A 16,669-nucleotide genomic window follows, 5' to 3' on the forward strand; every position below is an offset into this window, starting at 1 on the left:
TTTTTATATTTTTTGTAATGTTGCAATGCATAGTTGATAACGGTGTTATCAGGGGTTGATGAACCTACCTAGAAATTGCCCCCACATAAAAGTTTTCGCTACAAAAATAATTTCTATTCTAATTTAGTCCTCTTTGACGTATGATTACATTACAAATGCCGCACTGGTGACTTATAATTGCCGGAGCCTTATTTTTTATTATTGCATCGTTTTCTCTTCTATATGATTGTTCTCACCGCTCGAGTTCGGCACGTGAGGAGATAAACCGGGCAGTGCCAGGTATTTTACAAATCTGGTTATCCACTTAATAGAGCAATATCGAACTGTCTGTGTGAGTCCGAAGAGGTTGGCAGATAAAACGTGGTGTAAAGCGCAGTCATAGCAAATTACCTCTATCAGTGATTTTTTTTTTTATAGCAAGCCTTTCGCAGTAACAGAGAACTGAGTTGCTTGGTTCACAGAAATATTGTATATGCTGACTTTCTTAACGTGTCCTCAGCCGGACTTCATTGCAGCGAATACATTCTCCACAGTCCTAGCACGCTGAATGCCATTGCGGATGGATTGCGCTTTGGCTGGCGACCCGCGAGCAGCGTTTCGCCAGCGTGGCTCTTCTTGACAGTCCATAACCCTTCAAAAGTGTCTGTGCCTTTGTCTTTGTGCGAAGATACTGTTCCAGCGCTTTACATGAACTGTCTCGCAAACAGAAACGCTAAGCAAGTTGTACGTGCGTGGACTCGTCATAGGAATAAGTTTTATTGTTGAAGAGATGGCTCATAGACCTTGTGAAGAGGTTGAAAGAAGGGGAAAGAGCATACGGCTAAGGGTATATGAAACAAGGGTCTCATGCAACAAATCGATCTTTCTGACAAGTGGCAGGGGCCACATTCTCGTTTGATCACATTTGCCGATACTTTTGTTTTCCGCAGCACGCAGCGCGGGATACCTGACTGCAGCGACGAGAGTTACGTCACTGTCACTATACGTTGTTGCTGCCCAAGCTACCAAGTATATGTCAAGGAACGCGAAGAAAGCAAGCATGCCTGCTTACAACTTACCTCTTGGCTGTGACCACCAATTTGGCTGGTTTGCTCAATCGGCGCGCCTTTAATGTGATCTAGCAAAATTCATTGAACGAGAGAACGGGCCTGCATGTACAGAGCCCCACGCAGCGCGGGCATTTGGTGGCGAGTCTCCGGGCGAGTGAGGCCCTCGCATTCGAGAAACGTCCATGGGTTCACGTCTTCGGCTTGCGCGTCCTCGTGTGCAGAATAAGAGAAGGTTTTGCTGGAACAGCTTTCACGAATCAGCGTCGAAGAGCGAGTGTGTTTTTGAAGAAACGTCTTTCGACAGAGCGACGTTCGGCGAAACGGATTCTGCGAGGCCGGTAGTCAGGTGAAATATCACTTAACAAGTTTGTGTCCCCGACCAGCTGAGTGGCGCCGATGCATCCAGGTCGAGCAGCCGGAAGCAAGGACAATTATGAACAGGTGATGTAATAAATTTATTAGGATAGAAACGTATTACACGAGAGAGAGAGAGGCGGAAAAGAAGAAACGAGTAACAGAAAGCAATTGCCACGAGTAACAGGCGTGTGCAGACACGAATGAGCGTGGTTTCGCACCACGGCGCGAAGTGCCGCCGGTGTTGGCGAGTGATGCATCGAAACGACAAATCTGACCTCTCGGTGCATGTCGCGGAGAAAATAATGTATGAAAAAATAGAGCTAACGGCTCGGTCCACTATACACGGATGATATTTTCGAACGAGAGAAAGAGAAAAAATCTGAGTTTCGAGCATCGTATGTACACATCCGCAGTGGCCCGCGGAGTTTTCGGGGACGGGAATAAGTGAAGGTGGGGGCCGGGGTATTTATTGGCAGCGCAGCAGTTGGAGCTCCTCGCGCGAACGCCCGCGCGCGGTGCGACCAGAAGCGCGCTTCGCCTTTCGCGCCAACGCCACTGCTGCGCTCGCCCGATCACTCCGCAAACAACTCTGAACTAAAGGTTTGCATGTGTTTGTATATATTATATGTATATTTATGTGTATAATATATTCATATGTATACCACACGTACACACATATGCATGCACGCGTGTGCAGTGTGTATTGCACCATCGAAACATTATAGATAGACAGTCGCCTGGAAACGTTCGTTTCCCACTACCCTTCCAGAACGTTTTGTCACTACAGTTCACGCCTGTTGAGAACCACGTCTGCGACGGCAACGGAAAGAGAAGGATATTTTGTACAACGAATGCAGTCGTTTGGCTGACATGGAAAATGAGGCGTTGCATATGAGCGAACGATGTGGCACCGATGACATTTTATATTCCGCCTTGCTTCGTTTTTGTATGACGCTGTCGGCTGAGGAGGAGCGAGTGAGTGGGGCGAATAATCTGATACAAGGAATGACGTGGCTATATTCCAACGATAAGGAAGCAAACAAAAAGAAAGTGTATGTGAAATGCAAACGTGTGCGACGCATTACGTTTAGGATTTTTGGAGACGAAGTGGAAAGCGCATCCGGTGCATTTAAGGCCTCTGTAGCGCACGTCACTGTTAATTAACTACAAGGAACATATGTATGTATAGAAAAATAAATGTCCCAGGCGAACCTGCAAAGCTTGGGTGCAGCTACCTTTCTTCACACGAAACACGAAAAGGCGGACTGTCGTGGAATACTGGCGTCACCGAAGAGAGAAAATTAACGTTATGTTTTGTGACATTGGAGGCCTACCGACGGCTACAACACCGTCTATTCTGTATCCCCCCTTCCGATTTTTTGTGACCCGTAGACCATTCCGTGTGCATAATCGGGCATGCAAAAGGTACTAAAAATATAAACGAACTCGCCGCATTCTCATAAGTGGTGCAAACATGGTTGGCAACAGTAGGTAAAATAGGTTGCTTGGATGACATTTACGAAAAGGATGACAGTGGGACTGCGGAAGAACAAAGGGAGATTTTTACTGGTGGCCGCAATGTTCTGACCCTAGCTTTGGCTGGTTCAGTTTCGTATGCATCTATCTATCGCCTCTATCAAAAATCAAAACAAAAATTACACACAAGGAGTTCAACAGAGTTATCACTACTGATGCTCGTGGTGCTTCCCCATGTCTTTATGAGCATGGGGAAACATGCTTATAAAGACATGTTTTTTCCCATGCTGACATGCTTTTTCTCCATGTTCAAACATTAAAAAAAAGAATTCAGTTTTTTTTTTAATTTTGCGCTCAATGCACCTTTTCACGAGCTTTCTTCGTTATTTGCTACATCGCTATAGTACACGCTCGCAGATTATATATATATATATATATATATATATATATATATATATATATATATATCTTTAATTAAAAAGCGCCAAATTACGGTTATCCACGTATAAACAGGATTGAAAAAAAAGAAGAGGAAAACGTTTAAAGAAAGCTGCAATGGGCAATGTGCACACCGACGTGCGACGAAACGCTTTGACTATCTCAAATGACCTTCAGTTATTCCTCAAGATGTGATTAAATATCTTAACAAAACAGATTCAGGGTGTACCTACAGCTGTTTTCAGCTGCTCTACGGCAGCTACTTACACCTGCAAGAAGAAGGCTGAAAAAAAAAAGCGAACAATATAGGCAAGCAGGTCCAAGGAAATAAGCTGTTCGCAACACGACACGGACATTTCTTTATAAGCCGCCGAACCGGATGTCACAGGAGAAGAACAAAGCAATAAATTTATATTCACGATTAACACAGTGAGTATAACGTACTCCGTCACACTTTTTCTTGCTCGCGAATACTACCTACACGACGAACAAGACTAAAACCGCGTACACAAGCACACATGCAAGAAACCAAGAATCAGAATAGAGAATACCATATTTTGCAGTTTTAGCCCAGAGCGCCCATCGACTGTGTTGTCACAACTATAGTACAGTGGTAGCAAAGCGCTACAGTGCCTCGGCCCACAATTAGTCCAGCCGATCAGAAAAGTGAACGGTTATTGTACAGTGACACGAGTGTTCTCTCGGTAATACTCGAGAGAATATAACCGCGGAAAGCTATTACCACCTTGGACGAGCTGATAATGAAATTAGAGAAATGAGAGTTGAGGTGAATACATTTCAAGTAAAACTCTGAGATGCCTTACATCTGCAATGAACCAAAAAAAAAAAAAAAAAAAAAAAAACGCGATAAATAGTTCTAGTCAGAGCGTCTGATCGAGTTCTTCCTTTTTATTCTTCGCACTGACATTGTTACGTGACTTGTGTGACACGCATCGCAATGTCATTTCTGATAAACGGGAAACGCCTGCATACATACATGCCTCAGTGAATGAACTGCTGTGCTGCCTGCTTTAAGAGATATGTACATTTCATGGGGCACGACTCGCGAGGAGACGACGATACACAGAAGGGCGTACGGGGTGTGCATGTACATTCAACTTCTTAAAGCAAGGTCCAACTGAATACATGAAAACACACCAGAACCGCACTATAACACACAGAGTGATAAGCATTTGAAGGCACACAGTTATTCTCAAACAGAAAGACGATCAAATCACACGAGGGCTAGACGTGTATAGTTGCCTGCGCCGTTGCCTATATATATATATATATATATATATATATATATATATATATATATACTGCTGTTTTGCTGCAGATACCGGAGAACAGTTTCACGCTATCGAGGAGCACGGCTTATCCAGAAAGAAAGCTAACTGTAAGCTCACCAAAAATAAAAAGAAAGGATGGTCAGTGACATGAAATCAGTGAATCAAAAGAAGAATATATTAAAAACGAAAGACCTTACTAGGCGTGAGGCATTTGCGAGAAGGTATCTTGACGACAATTACCGTTCGCCACCAGGAGAACAAAGTCACTTATCTATTCGTCACTTATCTCCGAACGCAAGTACCTCAGGTGATATCAGCATGCCTCACTTATGGTTCACTGGGAAATGCCCCCACCCCTCTCGTAAAAAAAAAGAAAATTAAAGGTTAAACACATTAAAATCGAGGGCTAGATGAGCCAAACACCAAGAAGCGTTCTTCCCTCATTGTTTCCAAGAGATGGGGGAGTTATGTAATACTGACTTGTTCACGAAAAAGGTGTTTGACAGAGAATGTGGCAGGGGTTCGGGTGAAATAGGCTACTACATGTAGTTAACGCTGCGAGTTGCTTAGCACAAGACTACTCAGGTAGCACCAAAGTAGCTGCAACCTCCTACTTCGCCCGAAACAAAACAGCAGGCGCACTGGGTTGCGTCATGCGCGCCCCTGGGTGAGCCACTGACTGGTCCCTGCGCGCAACGTTGTCCGGCTCTCAATGAAGACGAATTGGTTTCCCGCAGCGCCGAGTTCCTCAGATAAAATCAGATCTCCCTGAAAGCAGCCTGAAGTTGCAATGGAAACCCGCATACGGGTTACTTGGAAAGTTCGGCAGTTAAAAAAAAAATCGTCTTGATGCGCGTTTCGCACATCCGCCTTTCCGGGGTCTATACTACAATATATATCTGGGACTATACCTGGGGGATAGAGCAGATGAAAGGGCGAGGCGAATGAGTCGGCAAATGAAAGTTCTCAGGCAAATGCGAACTTTCCCATTTATCCCAACTGTTTGATTAATTAATATACGCCATAGAAAACTGTCCCTGCATCGTCACATCAGCGCGCGTCTCGTCGGTCGACTAGACAAAGCATCAGTGGCCTGCGCCATGTCAATCTTCGAGAGGCGTATACTGCCCGCCAGAGGCAATGCGCAAAAGGAACGCGTTAGATTGACGCCTTGCTCGTATAAAAAAAGAAGAAAAAAGAACCAGCGGGCACATTATTTACATCCCCTGTTCAAATGTCAAACTCCATAAACAGCCTGTGCCCGTCCCTCTGAGCTCAGCAAGTAAACCAAGACATACGTGGGCAAATGATGCGCTGGGGTAACTCTTCGCTCACATTCACAGCCAAGTTGCTAGGGACTTGACAGACGGGCGTAAATGTACGATGCGCCTCTTGGTCCAGCAAATGGCTATCGACAAGTGATCGTGCTTCGTTAAAATCCAGGCGCTTGCTTGCGCAACAGTGTGCCTCCCGTACCATAGTAGCTGGAACTGTTCAGACTTCCTACTTAAATTTGGACGGTCGGTGTGGAGTGTGGAATTACTCAGAATCATGGCTGCGCGCTTTTCCCCTTTGTTTATATGCGCAAGAAAGCCCTGAATGATTTTATGCCTTTTGGGGCGAGGAAGAAAGAAGAAAATACGGAAAAGAAAGACGACTGCGTAATGTCATATTCTTACAATCTCTTAATAATATCTCCCGAACACTGTGATCGTATCTTGAAGTACACAAGTGGCTCCAGTGCGTGATGAATGTTATCGCGTTTAAGCATAACGCAGGGGGCACTAGTGACTGACGCTCCTCTTTTAGTTACTCCATGAAGCTGATGGTGAGTCTAGATAACTATTGACGACAGCTAATACCTGTAACGCATAAAGGTTGTCAGATGCAACGGTGCTCGTTTCGCGGCTAATGATCAGCTCGCACAATCGGTGCGTCCTGATGAAATTCAGATTCCATGCTTCGCGTGGAGCACTGAAACGAATACGGAAAGTCCATATCACTCCTGAAAACCGTTAGGACGCTCGTTTATATGCCACCTGAGCTTATAGTGCAGAATACGTACCAAAATACATATAAAAAAGCTAACAGATTGTTAATGGTAATTTAATAAAACTAAACTTCAAATGCAATATTACGGCTAAGCTTTTAATGCGAATGGTTGAAGAACGTAGACACGAGAACTCATCATCGATTACTCACCACCTGGCCTGACGCCACGCTATTTTTTATTTATTTTTTTGAAAATCATGAAATTCAACGCACCTTTTATTAGAAAGAAGGAAACCTAGACAATAACTTTTATCTTTTATTAATAACTTAGCTTTATTTGGAATAACTTTATTACCACATTTCAATTAATTATTTTATAATAATTGGTAGATTTTTTTGCCATAATACTGAGGGAAACAGAGTAGACGAGGTACTTTCTAGCTCAATATCTGAATACCAGCGTATTAATAATATAACAAAAGACAAGCGATACATACTAAATAATAATAATAATAATAATAATAATAATAATAATAATAATAATAATAATAATAATAATAATAATAATAATAATAATAATAATAATAATAATAATAATAATAAAGCCAGAAAAATAAACCACTGCATAGAAGCTCGGGGACTTTAGTTTCACTTTCGAACTACCCACTTGTTGATTTACAACGAGGCTATGCAAGCATCTAACTATAATCTGCGGCTCTGCCAAACGTTATATTAATGTCAGCAGCGTACGACCGGCCGGGCGTTCTATCCACTGCCACTGATCTGCTATGTAAGGAGCTCGACAATGCCACCAACTTTATCTTTCACAAGTGAGAGAAAAAGTGAAACAGAAAGGAAGAAATAGGCAGCACCCGGCAGCTTTCTTTAACAAAGTCAAGGAAAGGCGAGCAGCCAGTCGTGCAGATGTGCGTACTGTACTCAGCAGTGGCAATGGGCTCAAGTGTTACGGCTGACACTATACATGCATATACGCTGACACGGCCGACGCATACTTTACATATATGGCAGCATATCGCCATCCCAGTGATCTGCAACATTACGAAACTACCTTCTAGGCTTTCTTTCTCTCGCCCCTACGTAGTACATGGCTTAAGTATAGTACAGTCGGTAAGCAAGACCAAATGCCAAACCGTTCGCCTATCGTTACAAGGTCTTGTCAAAAATACATGCTAACTTAGTGAACTGATTTAAAAAGATGCAACGCTCGCTGACGCACAAAATTCATAACCTAAGCGTTCCGATAACACGCAATGGTGATGCCGAATAGGAATATGTTTCTTCATAAATGGTTCACTGGGGGCTTGGTGAGAGTAAATCATGCTTTTTTTCCTTTTTTTTTTTGGTACTTACGGTAAATACCTCAAAGCGGTCACGTTTCGAAATAGAATTTCACCTTCATATCTTTTTTTCTGCATATATAGGTGTGTCACTGTCACTTCAGCTCGAAAGCAAATTATGCGCACAGCAATAAATGGGCGACGTGCCGTTTGTTGAGACGGAAGAAAACGCCTCGAAATGGTGAAATGGCCGTATAAAGCACCCGTGGTCGTGGAAAAGCAGGCAGCCAACATTCCCAATAAAAACAAATCAATTCATGAATCATCAAGCACATACAAAAAAAAAAGAATGTAGCTGTTTGCGTAACGCAATACGTGCGTAATGTGGCGGTTCATGATTTTAATAAATCAACTACGAGCCTAAAGATAAGCTAGGTAAGTCTAAACAACAATGGCATGAGCACGGACGCGTGTACGCATGCGCGGTTTTAGTATTTGCAACTGCAATTATGCGAGATAACGCGCCACGCTGCTTACTTGAGTGTGGTAAGGCTTACACAGGCGTAATTGTTTGCGCATACAGGTATCGAAATGTTTACCCTACCTGGAGAACGCTCCGGTAAGCGTGGAAAATGTGGAGGTAGCACGTCTACCTAATGAGAAAACAAAATGCTAACTACTTCCGACTAGGCAGCTACTTCTGGAGGTAGTGATAGAGTTCCGAGCGTTGGTCACAGCAAATAGTAAGCATGCAGGTATCCCGAAGTAATGCTACATGAGAAGGAAAACAAAATTGGCGCTGTCGAATAGCGTAATGAAAGTTACAAGATATCATACCGTAGATATTATACCGCACGAAGACTCTCCAGAAAGCAAGTCAGGAGCAATAAAAAAAACAAAAAACGAACTATTACTACAACAACCAACTAAATGACCAAAATACCTTTCCATTCTTCATGTCATGCTAATTTTATTTGCCAGCCGCGGTGCCGCTATTACGCTCTGCTGCTTAGCACGAGGTCGAAGGTTCTATTCCAGGTCATGGCGGCCGCATTGTGTGAGGGGTGGAATGCGAGAACGCTCGTCTGCTTAGGTGGCACATTAAAAAACCCCGGGAGGTCAAAATTAATCTGGAGTCATCCAATATTACGTCCTTCATAACCACACTGCTGCTGTAGGACGTGAAACCCCTTGAAACAATTCCGCAGACCTCAGCTTACATCTTCCCCCCCCCCCCCCCCCCCCATAATGAGCCCAAAAATTAACATAACCGACATCCATGGCAAAAGTTTGTGCAGTGCCGCATCATCAAAGAGCGGTATGAACGCACAATAAATGAAAATTCTCGAAAAGGCTACCGAAAGCAAGAAAGTAACTGCAATTGCAATCTTCAGTGCCATGGTGTTAGCTTTCTCGTGCAGCCGCTGGTCTTCTCCAGTCCGGTTTTGGTCTTTTGGCGCGTTGGTTGTAACCACGAACTTTCTCTTGGACCATGCACTGTACGTCATCAATAAACAAAGATCGTCTACCGCCTCGCTTCTGGCCACGAACGGTCTCACCCCCCTTTGGAGTTGTTGACCCAGCCTGCTCAACATGTTTCTTCTACACTACACCTGTTTGCAGAGAACAAAAGTTGCGGTATTAAACGGTAGTCGAAGAGTAGATGTTTTAAGCTGGGGCCAACGTTTCGACAAAGGGTCTGTCCGCCTGTCGAAATGTTGGCTCCAGTCTGAGAGATGTCTGGTTCACCTACTGTTCATTACTTCATCGCCATTTCATCGGGAACCTTTGACAAGTTACAGTAGGCTCACACACATATTCAATAAAAGGATCGCAGACCAAATTCATAGGTGCGCTGCGTCCGATTACTCCGGATGTCACGTCTACAAAATCCGGTAGTTCGCGACACGTCACTTGAGAAGTAAGCGTGCACGAAAGCCCGCAATTCCAGTACCAACGCGGCGTTATTTGACAAATTGGGTGTACTTTCTCGATACACCTCGTAATTTTTTCGAAAGGGTTACTTCGCATTATTCAGCCATTATCTTCAACGAAGAATGTTAAGCTTAATAATATATATATATATATATATATATATATATGTATGTATTTGGGTATAGCTAAAGCTATCATGCCAGAATTTATTACCTTTTTGTTGGCAGCGAAAGTTGAACATTATTACTACCACTCTGCTTGTGCCATTAGTAGCTCGCATCCGCATAACTGGCCATTGTTGGCCGAGCGTGACTTGACATATACTGCTCTGCGAATAAGAATCTATAAAACGCCACGCTCCGCACGGTCTCAAACCCTGAATCGCTGATAGTTTCTATCAGCTTGCCACGCTGCGCCTCTATAGCAGCTACTATCTACGGCGCACGAAGGCCAGAAGGTGTACTGAAATGCCTTTCAGCAGAATAAATAAATACCGCTTGCTTCAGACAAAGCGTCGTCGTCTTCTTCTTTCTTTTTTTAAAACTCAGCGTCAGTCACAGTTATAGCAACGTGAATGAGGTGTCAACCGTACCGCAGCATGCAAGATTCACTTTACATTTTCAGCTTTCCTGCAAAGGGAGTGGTGATTTTCGCGTTATATTTTTCTTCAAGAGCAATGTGGACACGTCTGCGGTGTATTAAAGCAAAGAAAAGCAAACGTTGCTATCAATCACAGGATTGGAAATTATCGCGCAGTTCAGCACCATGTCAATGGAACAATGACAATGACTCCGCACCAGACACGAACATAGAAAACAACTTCGTCTCCTCGTTTTTGTTTCCCATACAGAGTTCTACCGAGGTGAGCGACTTTCGCCGCAGTACTTGCATATAGACTACCTCCAACAGCGTATGCACAATGAACACGACCTTATATAAAAATTATGAAGTGCATTCCTTCCACTCTAAAGCAGCAGTAGCAGCAGCAGCTCTGAGCTTTCTGAGAGAAGAATATGATGCAGCATGACACCTTGTACACCTGTGCTTCCGAGCATCAGACAGGAAATGAGCTCCATTTGGCCACTACGACTAACGCATGGCGCACGCAGTATCCGCGGCGTAGCGCCGAAACAGCAAAATCGAAAATAACAAAAGCTATTCAAAACGCTCCGGGCAGAGCAGCTGTCCACCTCCGCGAGGAAGGGCGATTCGCTGCATCATCCCGGTCGAGAAAAGTGCCGGCGCGGCTGCCTCGCTGGCGCTCTTAAGGGAGTGGTGCTGGTTGAGTCCGTGTGCTCGCCGTCGCACACAGGACCGGCACGCACACACACACACACACACACACTAACTCAAAAGTGTTGTACTCTCGGTCAGCTGCATAATGGGGTGCCAAAACGATGCAGATAACTACTACACTGTGGCGACTACACCCGCGTCCAGCGCATTATGCAACGTTTCGTGCCAACGTAGATCGCGACCTGCCAAGCACGTGGCTGAGCAACATAAGAGATTGCTGGCTCTCGAAAGCCCTTTCTGTAGAGACGCGGGTATTTAGATCATCGCAGGGGAACAGTTCGACGAGTCGTGGATGCGGTCGCCACCGATTTATTTCTTCTTTAAGTTTCAGCGCCATTTCAAGACCTCTTCAGGTGGCCAGTATTGTATTTGCTCTCGTGCCTGTTTTGCTGGCCACACTGATGACGTCAGGCACCACTCAGGGAGCCCACCTGAGGGATTTGAGAAAGAGCAGAGGGCAAGCATGGTCGACTTTATAAATGGACGGGAGTGATGGGAATCGACGCGCGGGTTACTAAAGGTGTGCGAGCGTTTTCACGCCAGTGTCTGACCTTCGCGCCGCCGCCGAAAACGTGGAATGTGGGAAGCTAACATCGCACAGCTGCTCAGTTGCCGCAGTCCGAAAGGAGCCTTTCGCGCATCGGAAGAAGTGAACCGAAACTGACTCTCGTTGCAACATTAACGACTGCGGCTCGGTACTCGAGAACACTATCTCGGTCGCGGCAGTGGCTCGCCAGCGCCTGAGGCGCCTCTCCCTTAGAAACACGCGAGCGAGGCAGCCGCGCCTCTTGAAACGCGCGCCTAAAACGCGCACGTCACGCGAGGGCGCTTAGCGCTCCTCAGACGACGTCCCCCGGGGAGTCGTAGAGGTCCTCGGTCGCGTCACCGTCCCGCCCGCCTTGAGTTCCACCGTCGGCCGAGTCCAGGGATGAGGGAAAAGGCGAGCCCATCCGCGTGCGCGCCCTGGTACTGTCGCCGCCGCTCCTCGGGGAGGCGCTACCGGGCTGCTGCTTGGGGCTGCGCGGCAGGAGCACCGTGGTCTCGCTGACCGATTCATCGCTGCCATGCGGGAGAGAGAAAAGAAATGTATGGCTCAGAAACACGGTTGGAATTGCACCCAGCACCTCGGAGGAAAGGTGCTCTTTTACTGCTATTTTTCACATCGCGCATATCGTCAACCAAAAGTGGCAGCGCTGTCTATAAGCAGACACTGCGTCTAGAGAGATATCATCTGAGGAGGAACCCGTTGCAGCCATCACCACTGGAAATAAACTTTAGTAGGGAGCCGATCGAAACGTCGACAACAGCACAAGCCCCGCTAACGAGAATGACAGGGGGGGGGGGGGGGGGACGCCATTCCTAGCAGGAAAGTACGGCGGCAGTAGCTTAGGGGAACATAAAGTAAGAAAAAGGTGGGCGTAAAGGAGCACGTGCTGGAACTATTAATACAGATAGCCACCTCTAAAAGGCAGAAAACACCTTTTCGCTGAACTCGGGAGTACTAAACACAATTTATATTTATTGCACAAAATCTGGCCATCCACAAGTTAAGTAGAGGCATGAACCATTAGTATTTTAAATAGGAGCTTTCATTGCGAAGAAAAAGAAGAAAAAGTTCCCGTAGACGTCACGCCTGCAGCAGAAAGGATGTTGCACATCCGCCGCCAAGGCTGTCTGTGGTGCCGCTTGCTAACACTCCCAGGGTTAGTTGTAGTAGATAAACATAAATACCCCACAAAGTGGGTAGGAAAACAGCACCGCGGTAGCTCAATTGATAAGAGCACCGCAGGCGTTATGCGAAGATATGGAGTCGTATCCCACCTGCGGCCAGTTGTTTTTTCATTCACTTTCATTTCCATTTATTTATCATTTATTTAATTCAGTTAAGAACACTCAAATATTTTCCACTATGCTGTCCTTGAGATATTCGCCGTTAATCTTCACTGTTAAGCCTTCCCAGTCTAGGAGCTTGAATACTTCTTCTAAGCATGCAGCGAATAGCATAGGAGAGATTGTGTCTCCTTGCCTGCCCTGTTTCTTGATAGGTAACTTTTTACTTTTCTTGTGGAGAACCAAGGCAACTGTGGAATCCTTGTAGATATTTGCCAATATATTCACATATGACTCCTGTACTCCTTGCAGATGACATTGTCCTATTCAGCAACAATGGGGAAAAATTACAACAAATGGTTGAGGACATTAACCGAGAAAGTACAAGAGTGGGGTTGAAGATTAATATGCAGAAGACAAAGATATTGTTCAGTAGCCTGGCAAGGAAACAAGAATTCAGGATCGCTAGTAAGCTTCTAGAGTCTGTAAAGGAAAACGTTTATCTAGGTCAGTCACTCACAGGGGACCCTGATCATGAGAAAGAAATTTACAGAAGAATAAAATTGGGTTGGAGTGCATACGGCAGGCATTACCAAATCCACGACTGGGAGCTTACCACAGTCGTTGAAAAGAAAAGTGTACAATCATTGCATTCTGCCGGTGCTAACATATGGGGCAGACACTTGGAGGTTAACAAAGAAGCCCGAGAACAAGTTAAGGGACCGCACAAAGTGCGATGGAACGAAAAATGTTAGGCCTAACGTTAAGAGACAAAGAGAGCGGTGTGTATCAGAGAGCAAACAGGGATAACCGATATTCTCGTTGACATCAAGGGAGAAAAATGGAGCTGGGCAGGACATGTAATGCGATGGATAATCTGTGGACCATTAGAGTTACAGAATGAATACCAAGAGAAGGGAAGCGCAGTCGAGGACGGCAGAAAACTAGGCGGGGTGATGAATTTAGGAAATTTGCAGGCGCAAGTTGGAATCAGCTAGTGCAATACAGGGGTAATTGGAGATCGCAGGGAGAGAACTTCCTCCTGCAGTGGACATAAATATAGGCTGATGATGATGATGATGCTGTCCTTAGTGTCATTGTTTGTTGGCTACTTATGATATGACTATATATATATATATATATATATATATATATATATATACGCAGGTTACATGTGCACAAAATGCTAGTACATACCAGCGAGCGGGCTTATATAACCCTTGTACGCTGACCGGCAAAATAGTGCGAGCTCCTACTAACACCTGTACAAATGTCGGCTCACAGGTATCTCTAAAGCACACCGACCTGTTATTGACGCATTAGAGTCAGTGGAATCCGTGATTTACTTGATTTTCATTGATTTATCGATTTGGTATGTGACACTGCGTGTGTGCTCGCTCTTGGTCAATGCTCCAGAATTGGTATGTGCCATTGTGATAAAAGAAGTACGTAATCCGTAATGCATTTAGATATGTGTCGTACTTCTCTGTGCATGCACCTGCCATCCCCACTCTTCCCTCAACAAGCGTCATACATCGCCAACACCCTCGTTACGTCGCTGCGTAGACGTTTCACACAGGGCTCCGCCTGATTTGGTGTTTTCATTTCGGCATGGATTGTGAGCGGTGTAGTGCATAAAAGTAAACATTGCATGTTATTGAAGTTATGACCTTTATGGTGGATAAACATAAATATTGCATGAAGTTGCACGATACATACGACGAAAGTTAACACAATTTAACGCCCCGCCGTTTTGTACAGGATTCGGTTTGCCACTTCACCAAAGCATTCGCTGCACACAGATTCCAACATGTGTGCTTGATCTGGAATTTTTTTTCCAAGCGATGATGAAGATGGTGATCATGATGATGATGATTTAATGGCATCCGCTTTGAAACGGGGCGGTGACAAATAGTCACCAAGCCTGCTTGAGTTACTCAGGCGTGCTATACATGCTTTTCATTTTAGCATTTTTGTATACATATTTTTAGCTTTTTGCTCTTCCTCAAAACTTCTCTATCTACCTCGTACCTCTACCTATAAATGTAACGGATCCGGTCGTATCAATCTCTTCTCTGCTTTTTTTCTACTAATACTCTAAACCTCCCTTGCTTATCTCGACTGCTGACCGGTTGATGCTTCCATCCACTTTAAATCCAAGCGATTCTGGAAGGCGCACGTTACCTACGGGTCTCACTAGGTGAATCCCTTCGCATCCCATTAGGATATGCTGAGTGGTCTCCGGATCTTTGCTGCAGCATATACATGCTTCATCTGGTTGCGAATATTTGCTCCCGTAGGTTTTTGTCCTTAGGCAACCAGCTCGAGTCTCAAACAGCAATGCATTGCCCTTTGTGTTACTGTATAGATTTTCCCTCCTAATTTTGTTTTCACGTTCTTGTAAATCTCCACTGCCTTTTTTTTTGTTTCCATTCTTTGTATCCAATTCCCTGTCTCTGTTTCTCTCACTTTCTTTCTGATGAATCGTGGTTGTCTATTTACACTTTCAATTACGTTGTACTTGTCTGCCAACTTTCTTGACCTCTTCCGCCATTCTGCGTCCACGCTATTCAGCCACCCATTCATTTTGATCCATGCTCCTGAGCCTTTCTTCAAAACTGATTTCGCTCTGCGTTTCTCTGACTTCAAACGAGGTTCAGCCCATGTCACACTGCACTGTGATTTGTGATTTTACCGTGGGCTCCCAAAGCCAACCGACCTCCCAATGTTTGGTTAACCTCCAACCCCGACAAGATATCCGATTTTTAGCACAGAATGACATTTGCGAACGCTAGCGCTGGCACCATTACTCCTTTCTAGATTCCAGGCACCGCCTCATATTTATTGTGACCCCAAAGTGCTCTATATGTTTCATTATTGCAGCATTCCGCTTCCCCTTTAGTTTCAGATTATCTTGGTGGGTGCTTGAGTAAGTCTTTCCTTTGTTTATGTATACGCCCAGGTATTTCTATTGCTTGACTATGGGTATGACTTGCTGGTGAATTGACATCACCTAATTACTCGTCTCTTCACTAAAGATTATAATTCCCGATTTCTCTGGGCTGAACTTAAAGCCTAGATTTGTCGCTGCGTTGCCACCCTTATAAGCAAGTGACTGTAAATCTCTTGCATTGTCCGCTAGTAGCACTATGTCGTTCGCATACATCAGTCTGGGGACCTTCTGTTGCAACATTTATTCATTACACGACAACAAGCGACGAGAAGTAGCTGGCGCCACCTATAGGCACCAGCCTCTCCTATTGTATCAGAAGGAACAGAAGATGGAAACAGAAGCAGCCGAGTGTGGAAAACGAAGTTAATTGCATAAAATGGGACCAGTGCGCGTATAGAACAAGGATTGTATACATGTATACTAGAAGTGAAGAAGGAAAGTGAAGACATTTCAGCAAACATAAAGAGAGCTTCGCTTATAACCGATTCTCATATATGCGTGAGATCCACCGATATTTGTTTGTCTTGTCGCCTCGCTCATGAAAGTTTAACATCGGTGCTAGATAAGGCTAATTCAATTCTAAACAATATTCAGTCTACTGACCTGCCATCGTCTTCCACGAGCGCCTCTTGCCGCTTTAGTATTTGGTGATGAGTTGGTGTTGGAGACGTTGGAATCCTGTTGCTAGCTTCACTGGCCGAAAACGAGCTCTGATTTCCAGACGGACTCAGCGAACATCTGGAAAGTAAAGTA

The 16,669-nt window shown here is 44.8% G+C and overlaps 1 protein-coding gene across 1 annotated transcript in view; it reads right to left on the minus strand.

Moving 5' to 3' along the window:
* Positions 1-11,814: 11,814 nt before the first annotated feature.
* LOC119461779 (uncharacterized) overlaps positions 11,815-16,669 on the minus strand; it is a 382,744-nt gene continuing 377,889 nt past the window's right edge. Inside the window, exons 22-23 of the mRNA XM_049669559.1 lie at positions 16,520-16,654; positions 11,815-12,192 (exon numbers count right to left, since the gene is read on the minus strand). Of these exons, the coding sequence (XP_049525516.1) occupies positions 11,973-12,192; positions 16,520-16,654 (355 nt within the window). The 3' untranslated portion in view covers positions 11,815-11,972. The remainder of the gene's footprint in view (positions 12,193-16,519; positions 16,655-16,669) is intronic.

The sequence above is a fragment of the Dermacentor silvarum genome, chromosome 1 (assembly GCF_013339745.2).
Source record: "Dermacentor silvarum isolate Dsil-2018 chromosome 1, BIME_Dsil_1.4, whole genome shotgun sequence".
In the NCBI taxonomy this organism is placed as follows: domain Eukaryota; kingdom Metazoa; phylum Arthropoda; class Arachnida; order Ixodida; family Ixodidae; genus Dermacentor; species Dermacentor silvarum.